This window comes from Barbatula barbatula (assembly GCF_947034865.1).
Source record: "Barbatula barbatula genome assembly, chromosome: 3".
Classification (NCBI taxonomy): domain Eukaryota; kingdom Metazoa; phylum Chordata; class Actinopteri; order Cypriniformes; family Nemacheilidae; genus Barbatula; species Barbatula barbatula.
This window is the reverse complement of record NC_136764.1, coordinates 4444141-4462898: the sequence shown is the minus strand read 5'-3', so window position 1 is coordinate 4462898 and position 18758 is coordinate 4444141. Positions and strand designations below refer to the sequence as shown.

The 18758-nt window shown below is 43.7% G+C and overlaps 1 protein-coding gene across 1 annotated transcript; it reads right to left on the bottom strand.

Annotated features, from left to right (window-relative positions):
- Positions 1-129: 129 nt before the first annotated feature.
- LOC306892494 (ribosome assembly protein METTL17, mitochondrial-like) lies at positions 130-14769 on the bottom strand (the record flags this gene model as incomplete). The annotated part of the gene is made up of 15 exons (XM_079453623.1): positions 130-327; positions 456-655; positions 2222-2314; positions 2430-2480; positions 2695-2763; positions 2846-2953; positions 3048-3118; positions 3202-3296; positions 3470-3543; positions 3645-3726; positions 3796-3883; positions 3981-4130; positions 4214-4352; positions 14150-14626; positions 14740-14769. 15 exons carry the CDS (start codon positions 14767-14769, stop codon positions 231-233), a joined length of 1824 nt encoding a protein of 607 aa, XP_079309749.1. The 3' UTR covers positions 130-230.
- Between the last annotated feature and the right edge of the window lie 3989 nt (positions 14770-18758).

The window sequence follows — 18758 nt, the reverse complement described above, 5'->3', positions numbered from 1 at the left end:
GATAGGATTGTAACCAGGATTTGACTGTTTAATATTGATACATTTTCATACACAGTTATGTTTTCAATTCATAGCGACAACATATTTATTTTGTGAGAACAATAAAGTGCAATACAGAGAAAAAATAGACTGCAATAATGAACTTGTTTATTTGCAAATAAATATCACAAAGATCAAATCGCTTTAACTGAAAATAGAAATGATAATAATACAGAATTAATAGATTAACTTCAAAGATTGTCATTAATTTTAGTGTCATCATCATCCTCATGAAACATTGGCAACAGATCTCCCCAGTCACTGTTTCTGGCGCATCTGTACATGTCTCTGTAAGACAGGACAAGAAAATCAAATATGACACACATCTTCATAAAACAGACAGAAGAGTCTAATCTGATACAGATCATATAGCTGGATGAAATCTGAGAGATTGGTGAAATGAATGTGTTTCATACTTTCCATGATGACGGGCTGTTACGGCCACTTGTTTGAGTTCTCCATCAGAGCAACAGAGCTGACACTGAACATGTCTGGGTCTACGACGGACTTGTGCCGTGAGTCTGCCCATATCAAAACCCTCATTCTGCTGAGTCTTCTCTTCCTGTGATCTGGATATGATGAGGTAACTGAACTTCTCCTGCTGTCTTTCTTGGCTCTGTGAAGTTTATCAATGGAGAACGGATGAGAGAAACATCACTAGATTTCTTAACACAAGTGTGAGAGGTCAGGCTAGGATCTTGCTCAACAGCTCAATAAAATGAGATCATAAATGTATTTAAAATCAATTGTGTTACAAATCCGAATTACAAATCCAAATCTGTGTAAATGTTTTTGTTTTGTCTAACACAGAGAAAGATATTTGGAAGAATGCTTGTAACCAAACAGTTCTTGACCACCATAGTAGGAAAAAATACCATAGAGGCCAAAAGTGCCCCAAACTGTTTGCTTTCCTACATCCTTCAAAATATCTTCTTTTTGTGTTCAACAGAAGAAAAAATATTTTATGATATTTTTCCTATTATGGTAGTCAATGGTGGACAATAACTGTTTGGTTATAAGCATTCTTCCATCTTTCTCTGTGTTCATCAGAGTAAAGACATGTATACAGACTTGGAACAACCTGGGGACGAGTAAATTGAGTCCATTTTCATTTCTGTGTATACTTAAATACACTTCAAGTATATTTCACTTTATACTTAAAAAAGCAAGTACTGTATACTCATATCAATGTACTAGTAGCATGCTTGTTTATTTATTGTTTAATTCTTAAACAGATAGTTTACACAAAAATGAATGTTTTAAGTTTGAATGATTGTTTCAAACCTGTAAAAATGGCTTTGTTCTGCTGAACACAACCAGTAACCAAACAGATCCATAGTATAGAAAATAAATACTATGGGAGTCAATGGGGGAAGAGATCTGTTTGGTTCCTGACATTCTTTCAAATATCTTCCTTTGTGTTTAGCAAAACGAAGACATTTATAGAGGTTTGGAACAATCTAAGAGTGAGTAAATTATCAAAGATATTTTAGTTTTGGGTGAAATATCCCTTAAATGCCATTCCAGCATCCAAGGCTACATTTATAAACATTTATAACATTTACCAGATAATCCATACATATAAGTCTATACACAAATTGATCCATACACAACACAAGTCAGGGGTCGGGGCAATTTAGAGTAGTGTACTTTTTCAATAATGCTTGACACTAAAATGGCCAAATTTTTTGTTAATTAAAGTACACTTTTAAGGTCTGGAGAGCAGATAAAAGGAAGACAGAAAGTACACTTTAAAAAGGTTGTATTTGACCCATATCCCAGTCTAGATACAGTATTATACTTTTATTGTGTTTCACAGTATTTGACTATATTACAGTCAAATTACAAAAATCCATTACAGTGTATACTAATACAAGAAGTATACTAATATCACACTTGAAACTTATTTTTTTGTAAGGAATGGTTGTGAGTATGGATGTATTTTATAATGCACATTGCAAACATGCAGGGATATGTTTATGTACAAATTTGGCCAGTAACAATAACTGATAATTCTTTACCATTTGAAGCCGATAACTGTTATATGGCCGTTCTACAGTATCTACATATTAATCTACATTTAAATTATCGGACGATACCGATAACCTTAAAAATGACCATAAATCGGCCCATAATGTATGGTGCGGTGCATCTCTAAACAAATTAGCTATAGTTGACTTACCCTGGATAAAGGCAGAGAATAGTAGAACTGGATGAAGTTACAGGGAACTACAGATTGCTTGATCAACTTGGGGCAAAGCAGCTCATGAGTGCACTGTAAAATAAAGACGGACGACAAAATGAACCAGCCCTGAAAATAATGAAAATAAAACTTTATAACAATATATCACACTGCGATACGGATAGTAAGGATGGGTTTAGTGACGCACAGGGGCAAAAACAGCTGGTCTCCTCATGTCATGTATAACCTCCTCTTCTCCCTACAGTTACAAAGAATGAAAGAAAATATACTTCTGTTAGTTTCTTAACAGGGAATGAGACTGCCTTTGGTGCAAAGAATCACATCATACTACTAATCGTCAGTTCAAAAAGAAAGTGAAACACTTAGAAAAGCAATATGAAGTAAATGTTATTAACACCGCAAAATGTATATACAGTAGTATACAAGCTGTACATTGCATATCACTAGTATACCTTCAGTAAAGCATTTCTGGCCTCCATAAGAATTTGATGACCGTCTTTGGTTCCATTCTCCACAAGTACCTGTACAAAGAAATATCACACTATCATCAATAACCGAGTTTAGTCTTTAATGTTCTGCTTCAACTCAAGCATCATAACTCACAAGGTAGGAGTTGGTTTTTCTCCAGAGAGTGTAAATAGCGTTCAGTCTCTCGTTCAGCGTTGCTATTTCTGACAAAGAGAAAGCAGCTAACACAAGATCATACTGAACCTGTGGAAATGAGAAACCTTCATTATATTCTGTTGTGTGAAGCAGTGCACTATGTAGGCTATATGTGAGCATCGAGTATAGCATCTAAAGATACCTTTGGCGAAACAGGGAGGAATTGACGGAAATATACGTGTTTGATCACTGGATTATCCATTTCCTCACCACCTGTTTGGTACAAACACAGCTCATGAAACACAGTTTCGTCAGTGAATATAACTATACCAGATGTTTAAGTCATTGGAAATGACCTCCTAGCAGCTGTTCTGCTAATGTGTTCATGTCTCCCGAGCTGTCCACGCAAACATACTCCTTCAAACAGTCTCCCCAGAGTGAGTGTGACGCCCTGAATGAAAGAAGAAAACATTAAACATAGTCTACTTTACGAAAGAAAATGATTTAATACACTTTATATAGTTTATTACTTTTCAATGTGTGCCACTTGGAGTTTTTCTCAATTAAAAATATGTTTTGATGAATTTATGACAGAATTCTGTTGTTATACTGTATCTTACTCACCAAGCACCCGAACCAAGTCCTGATCCAAAGTCCAGGAGCGAAGACGGTACAAACAAAGGATCTCTCTTCTTTATCTAGAAGAAACATCAGTGACATATAGACAGATTAGAGAGGGTGTTTACTGTATGCGATAAACAAACTATCATTAAAAACACACTTAATGAGCAAGAAATACCTCATTTAATGCTCTGATGACAGCAGCATAACCACCAGCGAGTCTAGCAGCCATGTACAGCAAGCCAAGCTCTTCATCATATCTAGAGGGGAAACACATACTTAGAAACATGCCATAAATGCATCCAATAATGCATATACATAAACTATACCTGAGAACAGTCCTGTGGTATGTTGTTCGTCTCAGTTCTGATAACACATTCTTTTTAATTCGAGCCTCTAGCTCACGGTCACCAACGTCTGAAAAAAGGTTTTGTTCAAAGGTTTGAGTATGGTCTTCAATTCACATTAAAACAAACATTATCCATCACAATCATCTTCATCATATAGAACCCACCGTTCTGGCTATCCCTCTCTTTATCCAGATATTTCCTCTCAAGAAGGAGGGCTTTCTCCCGGAGTTGTGAGGATTCCTCTGCCCGCTTCCTACTCCAAAGGAAGTTTGTCAGTTTTTGTGCCCTTTCAGTCAGATCTTTTACCTCCGCCCCTAAAATCACCATTTCCGTTCGCAGTTAGTCGATTGAGACATGATTATGTGCTTTTTGAAATGGTTAACATGATAATTCTGACCTCGTAAGACGGAGAGCGCCGCTTGCTGCAGCGGTTCGGGCAGGCACACCGTTTTGAGGTTCGTCACACCCGGATGCTTTCTGTGAGGAGAACCTTTCAAGAAGTTTGCCTGGACTAGAGGCTCCGCGGTACATTGACGCTAAAAACAGACACAATGTAATTGCCAAAATTATTAAAGTCAATATGACACACAGTATTTTTATAATGTGTAATTTGTAAAGTATGATATGAAGAGTTTGGTTCCAAAATGAGAATATTTCTAAAATCTAAATGACGTTATGTAGGAGAGCGGAATTATGGGACATGAAATTATCACCATCCAGAGGCTTATAGAGATCACGGACGAGATAATGAATTAATTGTATTTAATTTCATCATAATAAATGAGCTTGGAAGAAATGTGGAATGTAACGCTACGTTAGCCCGCAAATTATATCGGACTCTGTCAATTTGATTACGTGTTTAAAACAGTCAACTACATTTATGCTTTTTTGGGTTCCCTTAACTCGCCAAAGAGTAATCGTGATCCATAATAACAGAACAACAGATGCTGCGTCACAGATGCTGTATAACCACTTCCGCATTTGCGTGTTTCCGTAGTTTCTACAACCGGAAACTGAGGGAATTGCGGAGTCGCTGATATGCGACAAATACAAAGGCGACTAGGGACGGGCCATTTTTTGAAATAGTAATTTCTCTGGATTTGCACATTCTTGGGAACATTTGGGATAATGTAAGTGCACAACTGCATGAAATACATCACACTGTGCAAGTCTTCTTTGGATATTTCATAACAAAACTCTTCGACTTGGAAACGCTTGCGGCTGGCGTAACTAGTGCGATGTGAAAGCTAGCATACGGTGCTAGAACCCAATTCAGACTACTCTCCCTCCGCTTTTGGCTCTATGAGGGGAAATAACTCACCCGTTGCGCTTCTTTCCAACGTATAGAAACGTGGCATCTGAAAACTATTAAAGTCAACATGACACACGGTGTATGTGTAGTGAAGTGAGTGACTCGTTACCACGTCATCCTCATTATATATTTAGCCAATGGTGTACCTCCCTCAGTGTATATTGACTCTGTGTTCGTGCCTCCTGGGATGCGTCATTGTCGAAAAGCCCGCCCCTTGTCTTCATCCCAAGAGATCGTCTCCGGTTACTTTCGTAACCTCGGTTCCCTGAGAAGCGGGAACGAGACATTGCGGAGACCGCATATGAAACTCCTCCTCTTTTTCACTTTTCCTGAAGTCCTATAGGATAACGCCAGTAAAAAAAAACTGGCCAATTGTCACAAGACATGCACAGTATCCAAATACGGACGAATGTAGACAGTATAAATACAGTGCATGAGACGACAATTCCTCAGAATCTACGATAGAACGCTTGACCGGAGAAAAGCGGCTAACACGGCGTTCTACGCAATGTCTCCTTCCCGCTTCTCAAGGAACCGAGGTTACGAAAATGTAATGGAAATTTTCTAGTCTAGTTTCTTGATGTGTCTATCTATATGTTTATGAAGTTTTTATCTATGTTTTCTTTTCATTGTTATCATGTTTTTCTCTATACGCGTCATACCACTCTGCCTTTGCCCTCGAGCAGAGGCCAAGATGTTCTGTTTGGAATAACGGGCATCACTTCTCGTAAACCAGCTCGGGATTCTTGTTAGGGGGCGAAGGGAGGGGGAGTCTCGTTTTAATATATAAACTCTGGGTGCAGGAGGAAAGAGGGCCTTTGCTCTGCACCTTGCTCATTGCTTATGATGCAGATTAAACGACAATAAAATACTTTGCAAAGTACCTGATGTCTCTGTATATTGCGTTTGTCAAAATTGATTCACCTTGATTAAGGAATAAGAAAATTCCACAACAATTTGGCGACGAGGATGGGATCACAAGGCTGACGGAGAACGGACTAGAGTTGACTGATCATCCTGGACATAGCAAATCCAGCTCTAACCCCATACAGGGACGAGAGAACTCTACTCCGGACTCCAAGCTGACGTGATCCCAAAAGAACTCAGTGCAAGGCACAAAAAGGAAAAGTGGTGAGTCAGATAGATTTCTAAAAAGTCTGTAGAGCAGGGACTACTCTGAAATAGTAGATTTCTAAACAGTCTGTAGAGCAGGGACTACTCTGAAATAGTAAATTTCAAAAAAATCTGTAGAGCAGGGACTACTCTGAATTATTAGATTTCTACACAGTCTGTAGAGCAGGGATTACTCTGAAATAAAATAGAATTCTAAAAAGTCTGTAGAGCAGGGACTACTCTGAAATAGAAAGAACATTTCTAAACAGTCTGTAGAGGGGGACTACTCTGAATCGTGAAAAATGGGACAAGGAAGATCCCATATGAATATGGATAAACCAACATACAGAGAAATGAGGAAAAGGTGGGGAACGGGAAGTTTACAAGGTGTACCCTATTTAAAAGAAAAAGCTAACTTTCCAGAAAATGGTAAATTTAGTACCACAAAATTAGAGAAAAAAGAGAACATATGGGGAAAAAAGACATATTTAAAATGTCTAAAAAAGAAAGGGAAAAATATGATGAAGCGTGTAAATGTTTAGAGTTATGGGAGAGGGAAGCTAATAGACGTGACTATGTTTTTAAAGAAATGGCATTGGAAGAACTGCCACCACCGAAAACTCCATTGTACCCTGTTTTGCCTGAATATAATGATGTAACCCCTCTGTCTTCTTTACCCCCATCTATGACTTGTTACAAACACCAACCGGAGGATGATTGTGTCCCTCCTCACCGACATCTGAACCCGATCGAGGCAGCTCCAGTGCCCCCACCAGTATCTCCACCAGCACCAGTGCCGTCTCCACCACAGCCCGTGGTGCGTCCAAAGCAAGAAAGAGCGCAACCAGCACCGACGTATAAAGAACTTTTGACATTTTGCAAAGAATTCTCACCCTCAATGAAAGAATTAGAGAGACTGTTGAAAGTCAAACTGAAACCATCTGACCTGAGAAAGTTACAGGGTAAATGGCCTGTGGAGGAAGTATTTAAAGAACATTCTGGACTTCAACCTGATGCAGACGGACCGGACATTGGTCCGTTCGAAGGACATCTCAGATCCGCTTTTCTGCGGAACCTCAGAGAAGAGCTGAGACGAAAAGTGGGAAAATCGTGCATCGAGCCAGATCGTGAGATTGTCCGTCATGCTGTACACGCCGAAAGACAAACAGGCAAGAAAGAGCTTCAGAAGAAAAACACCCAAGATAAAGAACTCCACATGGCTCTAATGAATATCGGAGGAGAACACGGAAGAATAGGAAGATGGCGAGGGAGAGGAGGTTTTAAACCCTCTAGTAATTATGATCCAGAGAAGTGTTTCAATTGTGGAAAGACGGGGCACTGGCGAAATGATTGTCCTGAGCCTCTGAGACCACTGAGGTCAAAACAAAAGTTGGATGGAAGTGAGGAGGTGAGGCATCATTCCGAGGGTGGTGAGTATGATTTCCCCTAGCATATGCAATGAAGAAATGCTTTTTCCTGCTGTATGCAATGAAGACCTGCTTAGCTCACATTCCATGATGAATGAAACCGCTTTCTGAACTTTGCTAAAATGCACAATGCTTGTGTGCAACAAACCGCTTAAATTTTTGATAGATTCAGGGGCAACAAATAGCCTACTGTGATTCACACGAAGTGTTTAAATTTGCCAGAGTCTAAACTAGCTGTTTATTCCCTAAATGCTAGTGGCTCTAATGTTAAATAAGTAATGTCAAAAGGGTGCAATGTGAGTTGGGGAGTGTCAAATTTCAACACAGGTTTCTCATGTCTGACTGCTGCCCGATTCATTTGCTGGGCAGAGTCATAATGTGTATGATGACAGATTGAGCATGATACCAACACGACCCGAGTGCAGCGCTCGTACAGCTGTACGATGTAGTTTTGAATTACGTAAGTATGATGTAGAAAGTATTGCCTCACAGAGCCTCATGACGTTGATTGTAATGGTGTGGGGAGCTGTGGGTGTTTTGCTGACAAATATGCGCACGCCATAGAATGGGTTAAAAGGGATGACGTGCAATATTCAAATTTGTTGCACGCCCATTGGAGAATCATGCCTGTCTGTCAGCAACAAGGGGACTTGAAGTGTTTTCACACACCCAAAAAGATTAATGATGCATGTTGACATACCAGAAATTCTGGGAAAGGTGCCCGTACAGCTGTGGGCGACAGGAAAATATGATGTTAGTTTAATAAAGAACTGTGAGCCTGTTGTGATAACGCCCAAGAGTAATTTCCGCCCATGCAAGCAGCAATACCCCCTAAAACCAGAAGCCCTCAATGGCATAAGGCCAATATTCAACGAGTTTCTCAAAAAAGGCATAGTTGTGCCATGCCCAAATTCACCTGTGCGCACACCTTTGTTTCCGGTTAAAAAGATCAAAGAAAAGGGAGCACCCGTTGAATGGCGGTTCGTACAAGATTTGCAAGCAGTTAATGCCGCAGTACAGCCACAAGCACCAAACGTACCCAACCCGTATACCATTCTCAGCCAAATTCCGCCTGAGACGAAATGGTATACGGTGATTGATTTGTCAAACGCGTTTTTCAGTGTGCCAGTACACCCAGACTCACAATACTGGTTCGCCTTTTCATTTGATGGCAAGCCATATACATTCACACGTCTATGCCAAGGGTACTGCGAATCACCGACCATTTACAACGAGGCACTGCGACAATCACTGGAGCCATTCCATCTCCCGAAGGGGGTGGCATTGCTTCAGTATGTGGATGACATTCTTTTATGTGCACCCACCAAAGCGCAATGTGAAGAACACACTGTACGACTGTTAACTCATTTGGCACACGAAGGACACAAAGTGAATATCTCCAAAGTCCAGCTGGCAAAACAATTTGTTCATTTTTTGGGTCACGAAATTACTGACCGTGGCAGACAGCTGTCCGCAAAGCGCGTGTCTGCAATTTCAGACATCGCACGCCCAAAAACAAAGAAGCAACTAATGACATTTTTAGGGATGACCTCTTACTGTAGGAATTTCATTTTGAGGTACACAGAGATGGAAAAACATCTCACGGTATTGATTCACGGGAAGCCCATGAGTGCAAATGCGCAGATTAAATGGACTGATGTAGGGGTTGAGGCTTTTGGTAATCTCAAGCGAGCTCTGCAATCTGCGCCTGCGCTAGGTATCCCAAACCCAGACAAACCATTCACACAAATGGTAGACGAAAAAGACGGCACAATGCTCTCTGTGCTGCTCCAAAAACACGGAGACCAGCTGCGCCCCGTTGCTTATCTTTCATCCAGATTAGATAGTGTGGCACAAGGTCTCCCACCGTGCCTGCGCGCAGTAGCAGCAGCAGAGAAAGCAGTGCTGGCCTCTAGGGAGTTTGTTGGTTATTCTGCCCTTACTGTGTTTGTTCCCCATGCAGTGGCTATGATTCTGTTAGAACAACGAGTGTCACATTTATCTACAGCGAGGTGGCTGAGGTATAATCTGACGTTGTTGGAATTGCCAAACATCACGGTAAAGAGATGTAACACACTGAACCCAGCCACGTTGCTGCCACTTCCTGACAATGGTGACCCACACAACTGTGTTGCCACTTTAGAGCAAGTGTGCTAAATGCAGACTTGACTTTCTATGTAGATGGCAGTGCACGAAAAGATGAGGCGGGAAAGAATCACGTGGGGTTTGCTGTTGTGTCTGATTTTGAAACAGTACAGTCAGGCCGCTTGCCTGACCATTTCTCTGCTCAGACAGCAGAGCTCATTGCACTCACACACGCATGCGAATTTTCAAAGAATAAAAATGTAGACATTCACACAGATAGTAGATATGCATTTGGTGTAACTCATGATTTTGGCACACTGTGTAAACACAGAAACACAGAAAAGCTGATGGTAAAAACATTCTTAATCACACACAGGTTGCTGATATGCTATCTGCCATTCTTCTCCCAATTGCCATTGTTGTGTGTGACTATGCCACACACACTTTTGTATCTGAAACAATTTTTGCAGGAAGCCGACGAGCTGACCTTGCAGCAAAGCAAGCAACATCGGAGCCACAGACAGATTGTCTCCAGAAATCACTAACAAAACTCTTTCTCTTGCAGAGATGCAAACATTTTGCAGAACCAGCTGAGCGTGCACTCTGGAAGGAGTGCTCATGTAAATACACAGACAATGTTTGGGGGGGCCCAAATGTCCTCACCTGTTTGCCAAAACATTTTTTCTCATGGCCTAGACCACGCGTCAAAAGGGGGGATGTTACAAGGCAATGTGTTTTTGTGTTTTTGCTCTCAAAATATTTGTGCAGGTCAAAGGAGCAGTAGCAAACGGAGCTGACAAATCAATACACAGCTTCCAGGAAGTCGTAGGAAAGACACACCTCCCACTACAAAAAGGTGTCCAAGGAGTGGCAACTCCAACCGTAGGCCATCAAAATGGCATCCACAATGGCTCTTCGCAATGGTCGTGCAAGCGACAGGAGGAGCGACACTGCTGGGGCTCGCAAAGGGAATCAACAGTTTGAGTCGGGACGCATCGAACCCCGAGAAATTAGAGATTATAGAATTTTGTTTCTGTGCAACACTATATTCCAAGTTTAATAAAATGGTATGGGGAGGGACAGTGTTACCCTAATTCTGCTAGGTACTGGGGAACAAATATGTATTTGTGTAGAGGTACGTGTACCTCAGTTGATGTTCTGGATAAGGCAACAAAATTTGAAAATGTGGGCCATTATGTCCCCTGGGACGGCCAAATAAAAAGGAAAGTTTTAGACTAGCTGTAACTCAGAAAAATTTTAGTTATGAGGGAACGGGAGCAATTCCACAAATGAGAGTAAGAATATGGAAAGTGACGAAGGCTGAAGCAGGTGGTGTTACCAATTCCAGTGGGATTTTAAGAACTGTTTAGCTAGAAGAATGAAACCTGTAAGAGAAAGGGCGTTGCTCATCTCACATGGTCAAAGTATAAAGATTTTGGTTATCATATATGATAAAAGGGGGGAATGTAATGGAAATTTTCTAGTCTAGTTTCTTGATGTGTCTATCTATAAGTTTTTATCTATGTTTTCTTTTCATTGTTATCATGTTTTTCTCTATACGCGTCATACCACTCTGCCTTTGCCCTCGAGCAGAGGCCAAGATGTTCTGTTTGGAATAACGGGCATCACTTCTCGTAAACCAGCTCGGGATTCTTGTTAGGGGGCGAAGGGAGGGGGAGTCACGTTTTAATATATAAACTCTGGGTGCAGGAGGAAAGAGGGCCTTTGCTCTGCACCATGCTCATTGCTTATGATGCAGATTAAACGACAATAAAATACTTTGCAAAGTACCTGATGTCTCTGTATATTGCGTTTGTCAAAATTGACTCACCTTGATTAAGGAATAAGAAAATTCCACAACAAAAGTAACCAGAGACGTTCCCTTTCGAGAGCGGTCACTTCGACATTGCGGAGACCGCATATGGAACGGTAGTACAATCCCGCCGTGAGAGCTAGCAAAAACAGCCCGACAACTGGGATAACACATAAAGTATGTGGAGCATACATGTAATAAAGAACGTTAGAAGGGAAGGAGGCGGGAACCGGCGAACATTTGAACAATAAAACTTTAATTAAATAAACAATAAACACTGAAGTAACTGACCGACAGCCACCTCACGGTAGACTGCCGGCCATAAAACATACACACACTAAACATATGTCCGGGCCCGGTCCTCTCTCGTCAACAGTCCTGCCGAACATCCTTTTAAGCTCCCAATCTCCTCCGTGATAAGATGCGGGATCGGTGCGTGCACTGCTGCTTGAACTTAGCACTCACGCCACCGGCCCCGCGTCACGGCTCTCGTCCCGCCTTCCTCACCACATACCCCCATCACCCCTTACAGGCCGGGGGGCACCACCGAGACTGTACCTACTCCCCCCCCGGGGAGCCAGTCGGCAGCGCCTGGGGGTATGCACCGGCCAGACGAAAGAACGGAGACGGGAGCCCCCGGAGCGACAGGGACGAGAGAGGGGAGAGAGGAAAAGAAAAAAAAATTGTCCGGTTCCCTGACACGCTGTCGCTCGGTCCTCAGCCAGCCGAGAAACTCTTCCTCGCGGTGCCATGCGATGGTACTGGACGCTAGGTGGACGGCTCGATCCTCCTCCGCCCCCTGGCGGCCAGCGATGGCCCTCCAGCTGAGGGCAGCTGGTCCTCCGTTCCCTGCTCCTCCCCATCATGGCGGCTGGCAGCAGGCTCGGCCCACGGCGAACGGGCCTTGGCTCCCTCCTGGACGGCAGCCACCCCACCTCGACCCAGGAGCACGGCAGCGAGGTCCTCGTCCCATCCGACTTCTCGATCCAGCACCACCAGAACTCCTCAGCGAGGGCTCTTTGACAGCATGTCCCTCCTTCCTCCCGGGTTTCGGCACCAGTGTAATAAAGTTCGTTAGAAGGGAAGGAAGGAGGCGGGAACCGGCGAACATTTGAACAATAAAACTTTAATTAAACAAACAATAAACACTGAACTGACCGACAACCACCTCACGGTAGACTGCCGGCCATAAAACATACACACACTAAACATATGTCCGGGCCCGTTCCTCTCTCGTCAACAGTCCTGCCGAACATCCTTTTAAGCTCCCAATCTCCTCCGTGATAAGATGCGGGACCGGTGCGCGCACAGCTGCTTGAACTTAGCACTCACGCCACCGGCCCCGCGTCATGGCTCTCGTCCCGCCTTCCTCACCACAATACAAAACAACCATTCACGAGGTGGCAGTTCTGACCCTGACTCTCGTACGCCAAGTTAATAGCGTCCACCATCCAGTGAGAGAGCCTCTGTTTTGAGACAGCCCGGCCTTTAGTACCCCCACCAAAACATATAAAGAGCTGCTCAGACTACCGAAACCCGGCCGTGCGATCAATGTAAGCCTGCAAGACCCTTACCGGGCAGACCGCTCTCTGAGCGTTAGCATCCTGCGAGTCTGACGACTCGGAAGACAAAGCGGGCAAAGAAATTACCTGCGCTCTAAAAGGGGTAGACATGGACTTTGGCACATAACCCGATTTCGGCCAGAGAGTGACGCTGCAGTCGCCGGGTCCAAAATGAATGAAATCAGTGCCGACTGAGAGCGCTTGTAAATCCCCTATGCGCTTAGCTGAAGCAAGGGCGAGAAGGAGAACGTTTTTTAGCTTGAGCTCTCTTACAGAAGCCGCGTCCAAAGGCTCGAAAGGGGGAGACGAGAGAGCCTTCAACACCAGCGCTAAGTCCCAAGGCGGCACCGAAGGGGTTCGCGGGGGGAAAAGTCTCCTCGCTCCTCTGAGGAATCTGACCACCAGCATGTGCCTACCAATCGATTGCCCATCAACAGGGGAACGAAACGAGGCGATAGCCGCCACATAAACCTTCAGCGTTGAAGGGAGGCCGCCGTTGTCCAGCCTGTGTTGCAGGAAAGACAAAATATCAGACACGGGGCAGGACGCCGGGTCGATATTGTTACTGCTGCACCATTTAGCAAACACCCCCCATTTTAGAGCGTATAAACATCTGGTAGACGGCGCACGAGACTCTGAAATAGTCTGCGCCTGAACTGCAGGGAGTACCCGTGTTCTATCACGTTTAGTAGCCAAAGAGAGATCCCTGGAATGGCCTTCCACGCGTCGAGAAACAGACACAATGGCCGAATCTGGTCGGGGTTACCGTCAGCGAACCGTTTAGGGGAGCACGCTGGCCCAGCGAGGCTAAATGCATTGGCGGGAAAATAGCTTGCGCGTGAGAATCCAGCGGTCTGGGAGCGTCCGTGGACGAGGGAAGGCTGGTTATGGCTGGGACTAACTGCGGCTTCGCGCTGCACCGTGGAAGGGCAAGGGACGCAGCATTGTGTGGGTGAGGGGGAAAGAGCTCCTCTTGTGAACAAGTATGTTTTTTTATTGCATTCACACAAACAACACTTACAACATTGCAATAATCGCCCACAACTGCGGGGGAAAACTGTTGCAAACAGCGGCGTTTGGGGGACGCCAGTACGCTCACGGACTCTCTCTTCCTCTTCCCAGGTCCGTCAGGACGACGGCTTGGCAGACGATGACGCTCCGCCGTCGTGGCGCGGACCCCTCTTCGGCCCGTACCTCTTCTTAGCTGGGCCCGCCCATTGTTTAGGAAGGACGTCCTGCTCGCGACCTCGAACATGGTCGGCGTAGCAGTGTCAACGCGCGCCGACTGAGTCGCAGACCAGGATTTCACCACGTGCTCATGGTCGTCTGGGAAGATCGGCGCGCTCCTCTTCGCCGTGGTCTGGCGGCGGCTCGCCTGAAAGTACCAGTAGTTGAGCCTACTTTTCGCAGGCTCCTCAGGTGAATCACAGGTGATGTCGAGCTCGCTTACGGCCCTCTCGAGGACCCTTACGAACTCCTCGTGGAGGTCCGGGGGGCTCTATGGATATGGACGATCCCGCTCCGGCTCGTTGGCGGCGGTGAGCCTCGACCCTATGAGTCCACGAGCGATGTTCCTGCGAGTCCTCAAGACACGCGCCGGCAGGTCCGCACAGTGCGCCCAATCAGACTCGCAGAATGCATCTTCCGCGTGAGCAAGGCCCAGGCAGGCAATGCAGTGCTCGTGAGTATCCTGCGGGCCAATGGGGCCCGCGCAAAGACGACAGTACGAAGCCATCGGATGCGGAGAAAGAAGTTCTAGTTGCGTCTTCAACGATGGCAGCGTGAAAAAGAAGATTCTGAGGAATTGTCGTCTCATGCACTGTATTTATACTGTCTAGACTCGTCAGTATTTGCATACTGTGCATGTCTTGCGACAATTGGCCAGTTTTTTTACTGGAGTTATCCTATAGGACTTCAGGAAAAGTGAAAAGAGGAGGAGTTTCATATGCGGTCTCCGCAATGTCGAAGTGACCCGCTCTCGAAAGGGAACGCGGCAGTATGCGTTTCAGCTGTGCAGCGGGTAATTTTGATTTTAGTATTAGGTAATGTTGCATCTTTTCTTTTATTTGTTTAGTGTGACACTTGGCCATCGAGGCTGCTCGTTGCTTTTGTGGTGACATCCACACATCCACATTGTAAGTTTTAATGTTGTATCGTAACTTTTCGGGAAGTTTGTTTGTTTGTTTCAATGTTCTGCAATACTTTTTAGTGTGGCGTGCCTTCGGGGCTTCCATTGGTGTGGCACCTCTTGGTGGGCGTGTCGGAGTGCCAGCTGTTTGACTATACATCACTAGGTACATCATCTTCAAATAAAGTCAAAATTAAATCAAAGCTTTAATTCAGCACAAAGTAATCTGAGAAAAGCAATAGCTGGTTAAACACAGAGGTTAGCTGAAGATATTTAACATTCCAGCGCACATGACAGAAGTCTGAAGGCGATAAATGACCTGTTCTGTTTGAATTAAACAACTACATACGATAAATACAGCAGTGTGAGAAAGAAGAGAACTGACAAAAAACATTCAACATGCTGTGTGATTATTTAATTGACATATGTAATAATATATATCCAAAAATAAATACATCCTTTCTGTTAATAGTTACATGTATAAAGTGCACAGTAATGTATTTGTTTGACATTAAATATGTTTTTGGTTATTGTTATTTTTTATATACTGTCCAGTTGTTTAAAATGTATAAAATATCTTCAGTGAATGAGACACGCCACTATTAAGAACAGTGATAATAATAATAATAATAATACATTTTATTTATAGGCGCCTTTCTCAGCACTCAAGGTCACCTTACAAAAGCAACAATAAAACACTCAATCCATTAAACTTTGAATCAAATAATAATAATCATAATAATAATAACAATAACTGGTGAAGAGAAAAAAAATTAAAGCGAGTATGCCTGCCTGAAAAGATGAGTTTTTAATTGAGTTTTGAAAGTGGTTATGGACGTGGAATGTTGAATGTAGTGGGGCAGAGAGTTCCAGAGATATGGGGCTGAATAACTAAAAGCTCTAAACCCCATGGTAGCCAGGCGAGCATGTGGGACGATGAGCTGAATGGAGGAAGAGGACCTGAGAGAACGGGTGGGTATCTTGATATGGAGGAGCTCAGTGAGATATGTAGGGGCGAGATTGTTGATGGCTTTAAATGTAAGGAGGAGATTTTTATAAATGATGCGATATTTGAGGGGAAGCCAATGAAGTTGCTGCAGTACAGGTGTTATGTGACTGATGGAGGGGGTTCTGGTAATGATACGGGCAGCAGAGTTTTGGACTAATTGTAATTTATGGATGGATTTGTCAGGTAAACCATAGAGGAGAGAGTTGCAGTAATCTAGGCGGGAAGTGACCAGGGTGTGAACCAGAATTTCAGCACTTTTGGGGGAGAGAGATGGGCGTAAGCGAGAAATGTTACGTAAATGAAAATATGCTGACCGAGTGATGTTATTAATGTGGGACTGAAATGACAGAGTGCTATCTAGGATGACACCCAGACTCTTAACCTGAGGGGAGGGGAACACAGATGAGTTGTCAATGGAGATGGAGAAATCATTTATTTTAGAGAGGATGGATTTGGTGCCAATAAGGAGGAGTTCAGTTTTGTCACTGTTAAGCTTGAGAAAGTTTAGAGAGAACCACGATGTGATTTCCTGAAGGCAGTTTGATAGAGATGTGGGAGGGAGGGATGTAGTGGGTTTGGTGGATAGGTAGAGCTGGGTGTCATCTGCGTAGCAATGGAACTGGATGTTATGTTTACGAAAAATGTGGCCAAGAGGGAGAAGGTAGATAATGAACAAAAGGGGTCCAAGGACAGAGCCTTGGGGAATACCAGAGGAAAGGGGGGCAGAGTAGGATCTGAAAGTTTTAAGTTGTACAAACTGAGTACGGCCAGAGAGATATGATTTAAACCAGTGCAGGGGCGTATCAGATAATCCAAGTGAAGATAATCGGTCGATGAGGATGGTGTGGGAAATGGTATCAAAAGCCGCACTCAGGTCCAGAAGGATGAGGATTGTCAGTAATCCAGAATCCGCAGCCGTGAGGAGGTCATTGGTGATTTTAAGAAGAGCTGTTTCGGTGCTATGAAGGGGACGGAAACCAGATTGGAACTGTTCATAGAGACTATTTTGAGTGAGATGGTCATGAATCTGTGAGGCAACTGTTTTTTCAAGAATTTTAGAAAGGAAGGGGAGGTTGGAAATTGGACGGAAATTGTTAAAGTTGCTGGGGTCAGCTCCAGGTTTCTTAAGAATGGGGGTTATTGCAGCTATTTTGAGGGGAGACGGAACAATACCAGTGATAAGCGAGGAATGAATAATTGCAGTTATAAAAGGGGTCAGGGAGTGAATGCACGTTTTAACCAATGTAGTCGGGAGAGGATCAAGTTGGCAAGTTGATGATTTAGATTTGCGAACAAAATTTGTTATTTCAGCAGCAGAGGGGAGAGTGAAAGCAGATAAAAGATGACAAGAAGATGTTTGAACATCAGAGGATGGTTTGAGGGGTGCGATCTGAGGGGATACCTGTTGATGTAAATCAGGGATTCCCAAAGTGTGGTACGCGCACCCCCAGGGGTACGCGAGCTGCCACCAGGGGGTGCGCGAGAGGAAAAATGTAATGGCGATCTGTTTTTTTAAGTGGGATTTTTCCATACAATAAAAAAACATGAACAGTAAACATTTCCTTTGTAATCGCTTTTATTTTAAATAAAAAACTATAATTTATTAGTTTTTGATAGAAACGTAGAAGAAGACTGCAGCTGTCTTCTTCTACGTTTCTACACTGCTCTTCTTTCATGCACTGCAGCCGCTAGGCTATATGCTGCCAACTCGTTTCATTCATTCCATATTATAAATATGCTTAACTGGCTGAAATCAGGGAAACTGTCAAGTAGGACGTCTTATGAAGTTGTCAGTCACGAAGGAGGAGAGGGACCAAGAGAGAGTGAGGATTTGGAGGCAACAGAGACGGAGAGAATAGAGAAAGAAAATGAGCGGGAGTCAGAAGATGCGCCGCAGGAAACCGAAGAGGAGGGAAGGAGATGGCAATAAAGAGGTGATGAGGGTGAACACCAGACAGGGAAAAAAAAAGGAAATATGATGACAATTATCTGAGTCTGGGCTTCACTTGGATCGGCGATACAGATTGCCCGAAGCCTCAGTGCGTGTTGTGCAGTGAAGTTCTAGCAAACAGCTGTCTGAAGCCGTCTTATCTCCGTCGTCATCTGCACACGAAACATGGCAATTTAAGCCAAAAGCCCCTTACATTTTTTAAAGCAAAGTTGGAGGAGTTACAGAAAAGCCAAAAAAAAATGCAGTTTCATTCATGCGTTGGGTCTACGAAAGACGCATTACGGGCGTCATATCTACTCAGTTACAGAGTGGGGAGAAAGGGGCTGCCTCACACAATTGTCGAAGACCGTCGTTCTAATTTCCATAACAGTTGTGTTATGATGATGATGATGCTAGCTCCACGGTCATTTAATAGGCCTGGCCTATTGCTGCAATGTTTCTTTTACGCGGCTGAAAATAACCGTGCTTTCTGTTACTGAGCCTGTGTCTGTCACTCGTCCTCTTAAAAGTGGAAGCTTGTGCGTAGCTTTGTTGTATTATAT